The sequence below is a fragment of the Morone saxatilis genome, unplaced genomic scaffold, assembly GCF_004916995.1.
Source record: "Morone saxatilis isolate NCDOM2014 unplaced genomic scaffold, NCSU_SB_2.0 Contig2, whole genome shotgun sequence".
Classification (NCBI taxonomy): domain Eukaryota; kingdom Metazoa; phylum Chordata; class Actinopteri; family Moronidae; genus Morone; species Morone saxatilis.
The window spans coordinates 2,943,376-2,960,701 of record NW_023339762.1 but is presented as its reverse complement, the minus strand read 5'-3'; the positions used below and the strand labels follow the sequence as shown (position 1 = coordinate 2,960,701).

The 17,326-nt window shown below is 39.1% G+C and overlaps 1 protein-coding gene across 2 annotated transcripts in view; it reads right to left on the bottom strand.

The window, feature by feature from the left end:
• ppfibp2b (PPFIA binding protein 2b) overlaps positions 1-17,326 on the bottom strand; it is a 79,555-nt gene that overhangs the window by 24,126 nt on the left and 38,103 nt on the right. For both annotated transcript variants that reach the window (XM_035664570.1, XM_035664569.1), the window contains exons 4-6: positions 14,238-14,324; positions 11,683-11,796; positions 5,629-5,778 (exon numbers count right to left, since the gene is read on the bottom strand). In XM_035664570.1, the coding sequence (XP_035520463.1) occupies positions 5,629-5,778; positions 11,683-11,796; positions 14,238-14,324 (351 nt within the window). The remainder of the gene's footprint in view (positions 1-5,628; positions 5,779-11,682; positions 11,797-14,237; positions 14,325-17,326) is intronic.

Sequence of the window (17,326 nt, the reverse complement as noted above, 5' to 3'; positions counted from 1 at the left end):
GAAGGAATATGGTTTTTTACAGCAAAGCCAAACTAGATCTGAGTGGCTACTTGGTAATAAACTGTTTGTTTATGAAGAATACTTTAGTCTCAAGAGTGAAAGACAGTGTGTGTTTTTTGGATTTGCACAATGTCTTGTTTTTAGCTATAGCAGCATGGCTTCAGGGATGGCAATGTTGGTCGGTTGGTTGGTTTATCAGTTCGTCGGCAATTATAATGCAGACTGAAATATGTCAAAAACCATTGGACGGATTACCATGAAATTTTGTACATATGGTCCTCGCAAAGCTGCTAGCATGGCTGTAGTTTTCAGTTTTCAGTTTATGACAACTTGGCCATTGTTTTCCTAATTTTGTCCATCATCAGCATAATGTTGGTAATAATATTGTGCTCACCAAGCTAACAGCCGACAATCATATTTGTTAATTTGGTAGAGAGGGCAAAAGGTAATTAAGTTTTTATCTAGACTGACTTACTGAACTTAACATCATTTTGCATGCACAGTTTTCCTGTACAATCACTGATGGCATTTCACCTTTAGTTGTACCCACATGCAAAGTGGTTTTGATACTCTGACAAACCTGTTGACCCGTTTACAACCTCTGATTGTCTGACTGCTTGTTTCTTGCTCTGTCTGACTTTGTCTAAGCAAGCTCATGTTCCTACATCTCAGTAATTACTTTGGTAGGTACACAGTTTTTACAGTCTATAGAACTGTAGCCAAAATAAACCAAACTAAATAGCCAAAACCACAGCAATAAGTTCATCTCATCAAGGATCTCTTAAAGCCACAGTGTCAAAACAGTGTTTGTTTGCATCACATACAGTATGTCTCTGAAATTCTTACTCATTGCCAGTTTATTTTCAAATGCTAGGAGAACTTTCCTTTTTGTTAAGTTCATAAGCTAGTTTTCATGTGAGCTTTGCAGAAGGAGACAATGTTACCAGAAGAGTCAGCTCACAGTATGTCCTGCAGTGTAGTGTGAATGTCCTGCATGTTCACTTTGTGTGTGAGGACAGAAAACAATATTCCAACAGTACATCCTGTCATTTCTTATCTTTGCATCTGTCTGTCACTGTCTCTCATCTTGTCCCTCTCTTCCTTTACTCTCCGCCCTCAGTCCTCTCTCTTGTCGAGCCCTCTCCTCTCCGCCTCTCCCTCTCTGTCTACTTCCGCTGATGCTTATCACACTCCATCCATGTGTGTGCACAACATGGGCCTCTGCGTGTCAAAAACGCTGTATCGTGTTTATTCAATCAAAGCACGGCCCTGGGTGCTGGATGCCTTGTGATAGCTTTACACACACTCGCACACACACACACCGAGCCAAACCACAAGAGCAACTTAATATCTTGTGGGGAGAAGCCGGGTGCCACAATGAACAAAGTCCACACAAAGAAAATAGAGAAGACAGGCAAAAAATCCTCCACTAGACTTGGGTGGCGCGTGCATATGTGTGTGCATGCATTAAACATGCTTGTGCACAGCATTATTAAGTGTGTATTTGTGTGTATGTGATTGGTGACAAACACAGAGTCTCTCTCCAGTGTTTGCCATTTAGTTGTGTTATGTTACCTTATAATGAGCCGTTTCTATCTTTATCTTCAATGGAGTCCGCCATGTTGGACAGCCCTGTTTCTACAGTAGCCTAGAACAGACAAACCAAACACTGGCCTCTATAGTTTCTTCTCCACACCTTACAGCCCGCTCTTATTCCCAGGGCTTTAAATACAGACGTTGTGTTCAGTTAGTTGCAATCTACACACTGGTCCTTTAATGCAACTGTTTTTAACCTCACTAAAGCAGGAACTGTGCTGCTAATCTGAACAGTGAAGCTGACAGGAAAGTACAGCACAAAGCCTTTCATTATAAGTAAGTATTTTCTAAAATTAATTTTCAAATGACAGTATCATAACAGGTAGTAAAACCGAAATGCTACTGTGCTTCTAGTGGATACAATGTAGTTTTGGGAATCTGAGCCCAAAAAATAACCGCTGAGCAAACCTTTTTATTAGTGGACAGAGTGTTGAGGGTGGCCTGGTGTAGTACACTGAAAAAAATTTTCATCTTCACAGGCCATGTAGTTCTGAGGCTCACTATCTGTAGCTGAGCTTATTAACTTCACTTGTTTTGATAGTTTTACTATTTTCTTAAAGCCCCTGACAACTTCTGACAAACTCAAAAGTTTTTCTTCAAATTAAATATTTATGACTAAATAAGCAATAGTCAATGTTAGTTTTGGAAGAAAAAAACCTCCTTAAAGTGTATTCATTAGAGGTTTAACACTTAAAACTAAGATAGTGCTTAATCCTGACTGTGTGGGTATGGTTTGATCAGGTTGGAATGACAGCAACATGAACAAAAAAACCCTGTCATCACACTGTTGCTAAATTGTGACATCACTTTTTCCAAATAAGAAACACAAAAAATACTCACTGCTCAGAGTAAGAAGCTGAATGAGAAAATATCTTTACAGGACCTTTGAAGTAAAGACAGTGTTCTATTTTAAGGCACATAAGAAATGTCTGCATGACACTGTTAGACGGATGTTTTCTTTAGCGTGGAGTTTACAGTTTGGTGTCAGCTGTCTGTCTAGCAGGCCTTCGGCAGGGTGTGTTGAAAGCTTCTGGAGAGACCGTTTGAATGTGTTCTGGCTTGTTTCAGAGTCTCAGCACTGAAGCTTGAATCTCATCCAGACACATTTCATTATAACCTCAGCCAGTAAAGCTGGATGTTGGGGCATGCTTTCACTATTTGTCTGTTTATTAACTGGGTGACAGATCTGGCTGCAATATGGTGTTGGGACAACCTTTCATCAACTGATTGGACTTTGGATGTTATTGGATGGTTTTCGCGTAGTGCTGGCATAAAGCTGTGGGAAAGCCCAACGTGTAGGACTTGTTGATTACTTTAGTGGGAAAACCAAACCTGAAAGACACCAACTGTAGCAACGTCCGACGGCGGTTTTTGAAATGGGAGTCAACACTGGAGTTTCTAGTGAAACCGTTTCTTTTGTGATGTTATCTGTGGCCCAAAGAAACAAATTGTTTAAACTTGTTTAAACAGGGAAAATAAGTTTCAGCTATTTTGTTTTTATTGTCTTGAATCTTCCTTTTTGTTCCTGGCTGGGGGAGTCTATTCAACACTGGTCCAAATAAGTTTAAGGGGAGCTCCACTGATGTTACATATCAAAGTCTGTTTACAAGGACTACTGCATATGTGAAAAAGGTTTTGACAAGAAAGAGAGAACGTATTCATTTTGAACCTGTCTATTGTGAATCTAACAATGTTAATCTAATAGGATTGCAATGCTAAATCACTGGAGTACTCGCTTACAACTAACAAATACATTTTAAGGAAAATTGCTATGGATATTAATGCATATTTAGCACTTTAATCATATTCCCTTAAAATAATGGGACTCTTGTTTAGTTAAAAAGTACCAGGTACTATAACCTTTATATACTCTACTATATACAGTCTTGCTTTCTTGTTCTACTTTTTCTAGTTTTCCTTCAGAATATTGATGATTTACGTGTACTTCATTTTTGTTGGTGTCCATGCCCTGTGTGAATTAATAGTTACCTCTACAATGACCAGATGAAACATCGAGGCTAATAACAGATCTGTGCACAGACCCAGTTGAGATCAAACACACATTCCACTAATCACAGACCTGTTTAGTGGGATCAACTGTCACCAGCCGACAGGTGAGTTCACACAAATAGTTCACACAAGAGTTAAGGGGAATTTGTTCTATGTATTCCAATACATCAAGGCATATAGAAGTTGCTAAACTTTCCAAGTAAACATATGGTATGCATATGTCTGCATCACACTGACAAAAGATTTAAAATTAGACAGGCAGTGGCTTGTAGTGTCTTCCTGGGAGGAATATCCTCTGCCACGCAGGAGGTGATGCACAGCTTGAGCAATGACTTGAAGCATACAAGTAAAATAGCGACACGTAAACAAAATCCAGAGAAAAGGGAACACTGTTTCATTGTGTGTCCTCTGAGTAGCACAGCTAAAAAACACCATGACAGCACCATAGTAAGACTTTTTTAAAAAAGTTTTTAAAAAAAAAGGTAGAGAAAGTTAAAAGTAGATCTTGCTGATAGCATAACGGGGCCAGTTCTGTGTCTGGGAAACCATTTATTTTGGTTGGACTTGTGGTGGATTACTGTGACCACAGTGTTGTTACTTCTCCCTTTGGCTCGGAGACAGTGAAAACATTGAAAACAGACTAACAACTGACATACATCCTTATAAAGCAGGTCTAAGAGAAACAAGAGCTCCCACATATGTCCCTAAATAATCCCTGATGGAATGTGATTGTTTCCCTTCAGCTCCCAGACACTGAAGACAACAGAAGTCTTAGTCTTTTTCAGCCTGTGTGTCACTTTACGTTTGGAATGAAATAAGGCTTCTCTTGTTATACCTTGTTTCAACAACAATGGAAAAACATCTGCATCATCTTTTCAATGTTGCTTTTTGTGGGGGGGTTACTCCCTCCAAGGCGCCATTTGGGCTCTCAGTGGAGACTAAACCATTAGACCTAACAGTGTTAGTGCCATTATTTTACCCACTGTGCAACACAGAAACTAAGACTAATGCATGTTTGACTATTTTACATTTGATTCTTTACCACGTTAGACATAACATTCATACACTTACACAATGTAGCATTAGGGGTAAACTATATGAAAACAGGACTACTTAAGTATCTACTATAGCAGCTTTGTGAGTGGTGCTGTGAGCTAAATGCAAATGTCGGCATGCTAACATGCTCACAGTGACAATGCTGATGTTTAGCTGGTAAAATGTTCACTATATTCACCATCTTAGTTTAGTGTGTATACATGCTAATTAGCACTAAAGTGCAGCTGGCTAATGGGAAGGTCATTAGTTTTCCAGATGTTTGATCATAACGCGGTAGTACTAGACACAGTAAAATTTCAATCTGACGATGACGCCGGATAAGAAGTTACAGCAAGGGATCGCTAAATCACGTGGACCAACCAACAGACTGGCATTGCATCCCTAGAGCCACGCCACTAACGTCTTCTCTCACAGCATAATACCATGGTATCACAGTCGTGTTATACAGTATGATATATTTGATATAGTTTCCATATTCTTCATTGAGAAACAGTTTATAGATAAAATAGCCGATTAGAATGTCTGTTTTTTTTTTCAAACAGACTTAAATACCTGATAAATCAAGGTAGTTAATGTAAAAATCTTATAATTCTAATACGGCAATAAAGCACTCCTCCATTGCCTAATACAGCCAGAGATATTAGAGTGACAGCGTTATTAAACAGCTTATTATAAAGAGTACATAAAAATGGATGATCATCTCATGTTAGATATGGTCATATATTGCGGAGCCCTACACAGCATCAAACTTATGTGTGTTATGAGACCCCAGTATTTTAAAAAAAGCATAATAAAGTTTTGAAACTTTTTTAAAATGCATTTTCGGTTGTATTGGAGTTTGCATCAATGGTACAGTATATATGCATGTATGGGTGGAAACATTTCATTCAGGCAAACGCAGCAGGGATCTCTGCCTGTAGTACAAGCAGCCTTTAAGTTGTTAATCCTTTCTGTGACTTTCCATACCTCAGCTTTGTTCTGCTCTGTGTCCGCAGGATCTTGTGGGTGTGTGTTGGTCTGCGTCTCCTCCATGCTGACCAGCTTCAGTTTGAGGTACGACACCTCGTCCATCAGATCCAGCTTCTGAGTCTCCAGAGAGGTCCTGCTCATTAGCTCCTGGGAAAAAAAAACAGACAGAGACACTGTGAGTTAGATGCGTGGAAAATGACACATTAACCGCTTTTACAAACCACACCTACCGTAAACGTCAAACACATACAGATACTGGATATCAACGCAGCAACAAGTTGGCATGCTACTCCTCTCAGTACAGTGTTCTTCCCACACTAACAGAGCAGGCTAGGCTGGGGGCCCAGACCCCACAAAGCTAAATATACACATACACACACACACATGCAAGCTAGGGACTCTATTAATATATCTCTGCTTCTTTGGTATGGGACGGAGAAAAGGAAAGTGTGTCTAAAAGAGAGAGAGACAGAGTCAGAGGGTATGCAGTGTGTGTTTTTTTTCTCTGACTCACACAGAAAACACATCTCTTGGCCAACTCTCAGTTGTCTGTTGCTTTCGTTTCCTCATCTAAACTACTTCTAATCCCACTTCCTCTTCCATAAACTCAAACTTTCAGTTGCCTTGGATGGTTGTTTAAGCCTCTGACATCCACCCCTTATACAATTCTTGCTGAGATTAAACATTTCAGAGGAAAATGTAAAAGGAAATGAGCCTGCAAACAGTTTGCCCACTAGTTTGATAAACCAGGTCCCAGAAAATGGGGAATGAGTCATGAGTATGAGTCAATAACCAATTTACTGACTTATTGAGAAGGATGTAACTTTACACAGCTTACACTACCATTGTGTATTTCTGAGATGATTATGAGGACAAAGTAGAACCAAAATCAGATTTCAGATTTCCCTCCTTCTTCTTTTGCTTGTTATAGCCACAGACTGACTTCTTATGTGTTGGTGTTCCACCAAAATAATGTATGTATATTTCCAGACATGTATTACAACATGTACAAATAGTCTGCTTGGAATAGTAATGTGTATCTGATAATTTCTGCCAAAAAAAAAAGTCAAATAAGTAAAATCCTTCGAAAGTAATTTACTTTTTCTACCTGATTAAAAAGTTGCAAACACAACACAAGATGTCTCCTGTAAAGTCCATTCTCAGTGGATGTGCACTGGTGGCTTCAGGTTTCTACATCACACTGTACAAGTTGCATACTGGACCAGGACTGACTTCCCTAACTATTTGTGATGTCATACAATCATAGCTTGTAGGCCGGCCCTTAAGATCAATGTTCAATGAGCACAGAGAAAACCTTTCCACTTTCAGCAGATGAATGTAAAACATCCTTCTAGAGTAAACTCTGCACAGACTATTTAAAAGCAACTGTAGGAACAAGAGGAACAGCATGTTTCTGAGTGGAGGGGGACTTTAAGAACATTTTACAATGGACATATGGTGATAATAATAAAAGGTGGATTGCTGGACGTTCTTAACAAAAAGTCAGAGGGTCACAAAGTCATTAAGATACATGCTTCTGGGCACCAGCAATGTTTGTGAAAAAACTCAATGGCATACATCCAAAGCTGATATTTTCAGTGTGGTGATACATATCTTATCAATCTATCACGTAACTATTCCTTAGGTCTTCAAACGTATATACTTTTCTTTTTCCTCTTAAGGATGTGGGATGCCACTTTACAGGACATAAGACAAAACTTTTTTGACCACAGAGGGATTATCTGTCCAAATAGAAAGATCACATGGTACCACATGTGTTGACACAGAAACACCCACACCACAGACAGACAGTTATAAAACCCCATAATCAACCCAGCTCAGACCACACACATACAGCACACACCAAACACACAGACAATCTGCTTAGTTATGGCAGGCTGACTGTCAGTTTGCAATCAACAGGCACGTGTCACTTACAGCAGGATACAGCCGCAGTCTCTTTAGAAGTATTTATCCAGAACTCTGTGGCAAAGCCCACCTGCTCAGCTGCCTGCATTTGCTTTCCTTTAATTATGAGGAGCAGCATGTGACAAATTATCGTCCTTCTTACAGCATGTATAGATCTCTTATAAGAGGCTGCACTCATCTCCAAAACTGAACTGTGTTAATGGCAAATCTCAGATCTGGACTATTATCTGAAGAATGTCATTTCAAAATGAAATATCTACAATTTGAAAGACATCCAGTTTTAGAAAATATGATCTCCATGGTAAGTATTGTACGCTGACATCCATACCTCATTTACAACTGGCTTTAAGGGCCATAGATCCCACGCCTCACCCTCCCTCGTCCAAGCATGAAGGAGAAACTACAGTGGTTGTGAAAAAGGCCCCATCTAGACCCAGTGTTTGTCCCTTCTGGGCTACTGTAGAAACATGGGGGTGACAACATTTAAATTAGCTAATGAGAATTATGTTTAATGAATTTTAGTGATTGATGCAGTCGATTAATTTATTATGAATACATCAAAAACGCTAATGACCCTTAACGGAAGCTTCGTGTGTGGTGTGTGTGTGTGTGTGTGTGTGTGTGTAACCATGTCCACAGAAATGTCTCAATACAGTAATTTCTGCATCTAAATAGAAGGCACAGTAGGACATGTAGTCACCCCCTCAGCATACTACATGCTGTGGGTGGACTCCTTCTAGCATGAGAACACTGTACTGCGTGTGTGTGTGTTGTGTGTGTGTGTGTGCTGACTAAGAACTATTTCTTATTAGATTAGTTGTGGTTCCCACAGCAAGTAGCAGGCACTGACATATAATGTACATAGCGTCTTTCTCTCTCACTCAAACACACACACACTAAAGACAGTGACACAGATAGAGGACGTCCTGCTGCAGACATGTTGTCACCTTTTAAATCCTTCAAACGTATTCTTAAATTATATATTGAGTAGATTTGAGAGGAACAGATCTGGGAGATGATAAGCACTCAAAACAAAGTCAACACAATACAACACAACAGACACACAAACCCAGAAGCTAGGCAACTGTTATCTTTCTCCACACACTCTACCTCCATCTCTCTCAGCAAACATCTCATATCACACCAGCTATGTGACCAGCAGCCATTAGCTGTGAAATGGGCTGGTGTTGCACACAAACACACAACTACACTAACACAGAGCCACAAACTGGGACAACAGCTGCAGATCAGAGCAGCTAAATCCAATAAAACCTCCAGACCTACAAGCAGTAGTCGTAAAGGACTGTAGAGAACATCAGGTGCAGCGGCAGGTGAAGAGCTAGAAGTTTTGACAGAGTTAGCTATGAAGCAACATGCTTCCAAATTCTGTTTTTTAACTACAACTGACAGCAGTAAGGTTCTTTTTGTTTATATAATTGTTCTTATTCGGTGCAGACAGCATAAATTAGTGGATTGTAAATGCAAGCTGGACGAAGATGATAAAACGTCACAGCTCGAACCCCACCTCGTGGGGTATTTATTTTGGGGCCATGGCTTTTTTATTCTCGGTCTTGACAACAAAGAGAACAAAGAGCCTGCTGAGGAGTCCAAACAGAGGGTTGATTATGTGATACACAGAGCTGTGGTCTTGTTGTATCCAGCCTGGCAGATCTCATGAGTTTGCCTCATTGATGACGTCAAGTAACACAACTGGAACAACTTGAAGACATTAGACAAGCCGTAGACCTTTTTCACAACAGCCATTTTGACATGAAATAGTAGGGTAAACACAAGCGTTACCAATAAAAACTAATTAAGTTTCAGTTCCATTCAGGTCAAACAGAGTCAGGGTGCTGCTGTTGTGCATGTTGGCTCACTGAAAAGACTCTGCTACACTAAATGGAACAGAACCTTAATTAGCAGTAAAAAAGGTCTAAAAAAAAGTGTAACCTGTAGTCTACAGTAAGGTTGACCCACAGCTCCAGGGTGGTGTTGACTTGCTACCCATAAAAAAAGATAGACGATCCAAACTACCTTTGAGCTGAAGGCTACCGTTAGCATACTAACGTGCTCACAATAATATTGTTAGCATGCTAATGTTTAGCAGGTATGATCCTTTCACCATCTTAGTTTAGCATTTTATAAAAAAAACATTTCATTAATAGCTGATTCTGCAGATAAAAGGTTTTTATCCAACAGCAGCAAACTGTAGCAACTCATAATCCCACCATTATCCCATCTTATCAATTTCTGAATTTTCAAAAATTCCTATGTTATGTGTTATGACATTACTTACACTTTCATCAGTTGTTGGTAATTAGTCAGGCAGGTGAGAAAGCAGACTCATTCTTAGTCAAAGCCTTTCGGACATGCTTGAGTTGACCACATTGCCCTGTTAAAATGTCTTTTGAAAGTCTCTGAATGTTATTCTTGCTCATTCCTGTTTGTATATCATATATCAAGCTGCTTTATCCTAATAAGGAATGCTTTATTTCTTTCCTCTGATTGAAGCAAATCTCTGTCCTCTATTATATCAAGTGGACCATTTTACTTTAGGGCCAAAAACAACTTACTGACCCAAAAACAAAACATTTTAGACCTCACTATACTGTAATGCAAAGCTAATAGCAGTGCTTCAAACTGTCTGAAACAACATTGAACAATTCTTTATCCAAAAGGTCACCTTCAAACTGTTTGTTTTAAGAGTAAACTGTCTAATCTAGTGATGACTAAACAAACGTTGTAATGTTGAACTTTGACCTGTAAAATCTTGTTGCTTGTGTTGAACCCACCACGTAACTGTACGGATGATGAGTCAGAGAAGGTCAACGGTATAAAGTCAAGCTGGAATGCTCTGAATAAAACACTGCGCCACTCCTTTATTTATTCACTTACAGTACCACCTTACTTCTACTAGTATTCCATCGCTGCTCTATGTGGACATCCTGTTTGACAGCTGGCAGACAAATGATTATGCTTATGCCATTACTTGAGATGTAATGTAAGTGGCTTGACACTTACATTACAATTTCAATTAAGAGCAAAAGGTCATCTTAATAATAATTCCCTGTTATTCAGTTGTTGCAATTTCATTTTCAGTTACAGTATAACTTTGGAACATTTGAGAACATGTAATTTCTCTAATATGTGCAAATTAATGTAGTTTAGTGATCAAATTGAATTAAACTGAATGTGAAGGAGCATGACAACACACTGATCTTTTCTAAAGATGGGCACACAGTGTGCAGATTAAACCTGATTTTAGTCTGACTGACTTTAGAACTGGGCCGAATTTCTGCTTGATCACTTACTGTTTGACGTGCAGTCTGAGAGTCACAACACTTTAGTGATTGCCTCAGTGATCAATGATTTGACTATTGGACAATCAGTTGGAATTGGAAGTAGTAGTGAGTAACATTATTGGAGCAGTCATATGACTGAAACTATACTGTGATATAAAACTGAACTTTACTCCACAGCAGACAGACGATGTTGTCTGCATCTTCTGGCCATCTACGGCTTCATATTTGTCTTTTTTTAATCTTTACTGTCCGTTTATAATAGGATTGCACAAAGCAAGCACTGTTTAAACTTTATTAAAATGGTCAATGGGCAAAATCAACTGGGGACTCCATGTCCAATTATAAGACATATTGTGGCTTCACAGAATGTACAAGAATAATAAAAACCTAATGGAACCTCCTGTGTGTCACCCAAATATTATGCTATTTCTTTAATTCAACAGTAAACTTTTCTGTTTGCACTTCACCTGTAAATGAGTTAACTTTATTTAACTTTGGAGTCTTTGGCCACTTGTGGTGCTATGGAGCAATTGTTTTAAGTCCTTTAACAAGCTTTTTGTTGTTGCTGTCCCTGCCAGTAGTTTCACACTATTCCACTGATGGGCGGGTCGCAGTACACAGCAAAAAAAATCAGAAATGTACCAGAAAAGACAGGGAAGAGGAGGACTATACTAACATGGATGCAGGTTTCAAAATATGTTAAAATGCTTTTGTTCAAGTCAACACAGTTTACAGCTTCTGTGTGTGTGTCTGTGTGTGTGTGTTTCTGTGTGTGTGTCTTGTGTGTGTGTGTGTGTGTGTGTGTGTGTGCGTGTGTTACCTGTTGCAGCATCTCCTCTGTGGAGGCCAGTTTCTGCCGGTGTTCCTCCAGAGAACTTTCTAGGTCTCTGATCTTCTCTCCCTGGGCCTCCACCTGGTCAGTCAGAACGCTCACCTAATGGGTGACACATTCATTTTATATTAGTGCACATTCTGAGACAGAGTTGTTCAGATGCAGAAAAAGTGATGTAGTTGTTGATGGAAACCTTCAAACACAAAAGCACAGAGACATGGAAACTTTACTTATTATTTTAATACAGATACAGTCAAAACAAAATATTTATCTTTATACCCACATGACCATGTCTCTGTGTCTTTCTTCACTCCACACACAAACACACATTCATCCTGGCATTCCTCAACTCCAAAACAACACACATTTACTCAGCAGCCTGTCACTCAGGAATGCATTGCACATTCACAATAATCTCCCTGACAACATGCTCACCTCCTGCCAAACATCACACACACACACACACACACACACACTACAATTCTCCTCTTCTCCTAAACTATGCCAAATCCCTCTGACAGCAACTGATTCTCTGTCACTTCAGCTTCCCTGATTTTTACCCCTGCAGCCACGTCCTGTCTCACAGCGCTCTGGCAATAAAGAATCTCCCACAAAGTTTCTGGCTCAACATGAATCAAAATCCAGATCACAAAGAAAACCCGGACGTGTGACCAGACGAGTGAACGATCTGGTCGACTGTGCTTCCTAACAATGACTAGGTGAACAATAATCAACTGACTAAATGAATGAAAGAAGTATGTGAATGAGCCTAAGATCATGTGTGTGTTTAGCACCTAAAACACCTATTTGACTCGTACCCGACAAATGTAATGTATCTATCTCCTATAAAACATTATTTAAGGGTGTAGTAACACATAGCAATTAAAAGACAAGGCTCTGATATGACTGTATAGACTCTTACCTCTACTGTGCTCCACTGCTGAGCTACACACACACACAAATGCAGGTGAAAGTTCTCTACTAAACACAGAGTGTGTATATGCTAACACACTGGACAACCTGGAAGCGGGCAACCTGTCAACAGTCAGTTAAATCTCCTGTCAGGAAAAATAAGCCCCAGTCACCTTGTATATGAACCAATCAGAGCGGGTCTCAGATGAGGAATGTGTAACAAGTAGGCGTGTGCGTGTGTGTGTGAGAGTGGTGGTGAGAGATGAGATACGGACTTTATGACAACTTTATGAACCAGAGTCGTCCAGACGGGCGGTGCACTTTAACTCAACTTTCATAAAAGATCCACTCACATAACCTTACCCAGAGTACGAAACAAACACACACACACAGACACAGGTGAAGAGAGCCTGAGGATTTGAGAACTGTGATTTAGCGGGAAGAATGTGACAGCAGATTGTTAAGATCACAGCTGTATGAACCAGCTATTAAAGTGATCTAAGAGCATAGAGAGCCTGTTGAAATCATACAGCACAGAGATATAATCTTCTGCTTTACCACTGTAGCGCTGATGTTGATTGTTACTGTAAAAGTCGCCAGTAAACACGCTCTCAGACGGTTTGAAAGTGTTCGGGCATGTTTTGTTATATAATAACATGAAATATCTAAAGCACTAGGATTACGGACCAGAAACTAAGCTGTTTTTCCAGTGTGGCACCAAACCCTCCAGACAAATCCCTGGCTCATTTACTCATAGTAGGGATTCAAACAATTAATAAACACAACAGAACAAGAATTACAATTATGATCCCACTGAATGTAATGCAGATTCAGAAAGTTGTGTTTTTTGTTTTTTTTGTTTTTGCCTTTATTTTGATAGATACCAATAGAGACTGAAATGTGAAATGAGGGAGGAGAGAAAGGGGGATGACGTGCAACAAATGTTCCTCACTGGAATTGAATCAGGGATTTTTACGATTTCATGGTTCTCGTTTTTAGACTAGGCTTCCTTCACAGTGCAAGCCTTGGCACTCTATTCTGATTTATTGCTCCGATCTGTTCACACCTTTATCAGATTCCAGTTTAAGAGGTCCCAGTCCTGAAGTCAATGTCAATCTAGAATGACGTAAAAAGTCACATGAATTCTGATATGACTGCTCACACTGCAAGCAATGAGACCTGTATCTGATTTGTACCACATGAAAGTGGCCCAAATCAGAATTGAAAAGATCAGATTCATGAGAGCAAATAAATAGAGAATGTGATTAGGGTGATTTGCAGTGTGAATGTAGCCACCTGGACCACTCAAAGTGCTTTACAACACTTATACCACCCATTCAAACACCCATTCACACACTGACGGCACAGCCATCAGGAGCAATGTGGGGTTCAATATCTTGCCCGAGGACACTTCAACTTGACAGGGGGGACCCTGAATTGAATCAGCAACCCTCTGATGATTAGATGACCTGAGCCACAGCCACTTATGATTTGTTTTTAAAAAGTCACTTTACAGCAACTGAATGAATGAACAGTCTTAGAACAAATTGGTGTAACTAACTGGTTGACTGTGCAGTCTCTTTGTCAGTTGTAAAAAAAAAAACACACACACACACACACACAGTTCTGACCTGTAGCACCAGAGACTCCTTGTCTCCCTCTAGGCGGAGCAGCCGTTCTTGGTAGGTTTCATTGTTGGCTGGAGAACACAGGTTCACCTGGATAAAAGCACAGAAAAACAAAAATTAGGTTAAAAAAAATTAGGTAAAACAAAGTTAGCTTGATTTAAAACATCAGTTCTAGTCAATCTAAACTTTTGACGAAGCAACAAGTCGTTTACCCAAAACCTGCAAAAGTGTATGCTTATTCACAGTTGGCTGGATTGTGATTTCTCTCTTAAACACTAACATTTGTGACATATTGCATAATTTGTTTACAATTGGGTTAAAACAATGAACTATGTTAATTAACTGAGTTAGTTTCAATAATCATAGCTAAATTACTACAATAATACTGATTACTAAACTCAGTATAATTCTCTGTGTTTAAAGACCCAAATCGGCTGGATCAGAATCAACAGGATCATTTTAGCTGGTTAACATCATGTTAGCCTGGATCTCCATGTAACTAATGGTGTGCCTTTTAAAACCTATAGGCTGTACCACCAATGATTTTGGGGTTTAAAGGGGGTGAAAAATGATACATTGTAATTCTTTTAGATCACTTTATAGGGATCTGTTTTCACTTAAGCTAGTTAAAAAGCCACATTTAATCACATTACATCTTAAAAATGTATTGATCCCAGGTTGTAAAACCTTTAGAGGTGAAAACTTCCAAGGGGTAGTGTATATACTTTTTATAGGAACTGTATTTGTCGTCTGGAGCTTCAGACAACAACTAAACAATATCTTGTTCTTGTTCTTCTGAAACGTTTCTGGCTTGTGGCTGTTGGAAGCTGAGAGATTACAGATGTATGAAATGCATTATTGGCATTTTGATCTACTGATGCCTGCTTCATGTACAGGACTGGTGTGAGCTGAACTGCTGACTCCTACACAGGGAGCTGACTGTTTAAATATAGGCTTTTTCACAAGGCACATGATGAAGAGTTATGAAATATCATCTGACTTGCCTGACTCCCCATTTATCCAGAATTAGAATTAAATGGCAAAACAAAACCTGAAAATGTTCACAGGACCACTCTATTCCCATCTCTGGCCACTCTGAGGCTAACAAAACATGTCTGAAATAAACAGATACAGATATTTATTTAACAACCAGGCAGCCTAGTGGGAGAAAACGCTGTGTCAGACTCTGTCTAGAAATAGAAATGCTTTGTAATATGTATTTACGCTGTGAAAGACATCTTTCCTCTTGCCAGTTTTGTGGTCCCTAGCTATTAGGGTTATGGCAGAATTATGTGTTCCGCAACTCAGGAAGCAAAAATGAAAATCAGGCAGAACTATTTTAAATGATGTTAGGCTTAAATGATGTAGTCAGTACAGTTTCCATTTTTCTCTAAAGAGTCAGATTATCCTGTCTTTGAGAGTCTGTGTCCAGGCCTGCTGACTTCTTGACTGCTCAGCCTGATGCTGCCGTTAACAGAGAAACTGAGAAGGAGGAAAATGTTATTATCCAGCTATGAAGCTTAGACACGATAAAATGAGGATTTCTGCTTCTCTCAGCTTCAGAGCAGAGGAAAAGCTCAACACATAGCATATAATGCTCATACATCCTCAGTTTCATTAGAACTACGTTTATCAAGACTGATTACACATATCTGTTGACGGTAAAATACTTTGAATAAACATGATGTTGTAGCTCTACCAAACTACACACTAGAGTACATATATTTAAGGCTGGTGGTAGGTGCATATTTGCTTCAGGAAAGTTCTGCGTTTTCAGCCAAAGTGCTATCACATCCAACTGTAACATAGGCGTTTTTACCTTACACTAAGATTACTGTTAAATGCAGTATGCGACACATTTTATTATGAATGTCTCATTGTTACAACAAACCTTGAGGCATTAGGCATGAGAGCAGTGATAGTCACTAGCTACACTGATGTGGGTAAGGATTGGCTGTGAGATTTACTACGTTGTTTTATGGCATATAACAAAAACGTTACATCATTTATTATTATTAGCATTAGAACAACTTCAATTGGACAAAAAACAAATGCTATATTTATGATTTTAATGTATTTCAAGAATATCTTAACACCGTCTTAGACTTTTAATGAATCATTTCAAGGTCATAACTGAAATTTAAAGCTGCATTAACTAATATTTTCATATTAAGAAAGAAACAAATGACTATGTATATTGTAAAAGTTATCGCTCATAGTGACAAAACAAATATCGTCACAGAACTCTGCTCTTCCCTTCCCTTCCCACATTTCCCTTCTCCATAGAGCTGAACATTTTAGCTCATTGCTTTGTACGGTACATACTCGTTTCCAGCTGCAACAGGAAGTTATTTTGATCAAGAACGCTCAGATAAGCCCACTGTACACTACCTGTTCAGCATAAAACAGCAGACAGACTAAGTTAGCGACTAGCTGGTAAACACAGTAGCATTTAGTCGCTAAAGAGCTAGATATTTCCCTCAGGATTATGGAGACCAAAACAGAACTGAAAGAAGAGTGAATATTGAGCTTATATTCATCAGGTGGCCATAAACACGACTCCAGATGAATGTTAATATTGCTCTGTGACTGCTGAGCTGTTTGTTAGACATCTCGACTTTATAGGGTAATAATATGTCAGTGTTGTGTTTACAGGTTTTGCCTTTTAACAACAAGTAGCAAAAAGTAATGGTGCTAGGATTTATGGGAACACAGTTTTAAGAAATCACACATTATTTGTTTATAGCAATCAATACTTTAATGTGTTATACAGTCATCTGTGTCTACAGTCCACCCTACAGCTGTCTGAACTATGGCCAAAACACACTGCTTAAATACTAAAAGCCTGGAAACTAAAATATGTGTTCAGTGTAGATGTCATTCCTTGTAAGAGGCCCTTCCTGCTATCCTGACGATGACCCAAATTTGAAGAGGAGAATGTAAACATCTGCATTTTAGGCTTTTAGCTGAAACTCTTATCTGATGCTACATACAGAACAAAAAACTGTAGAACAAGCTTTAAGTACTGGACCACCAACAGTGCTGACTAAAAATAAGGAGTACAATGGTTAATGATGATAATGCTAAAGGTC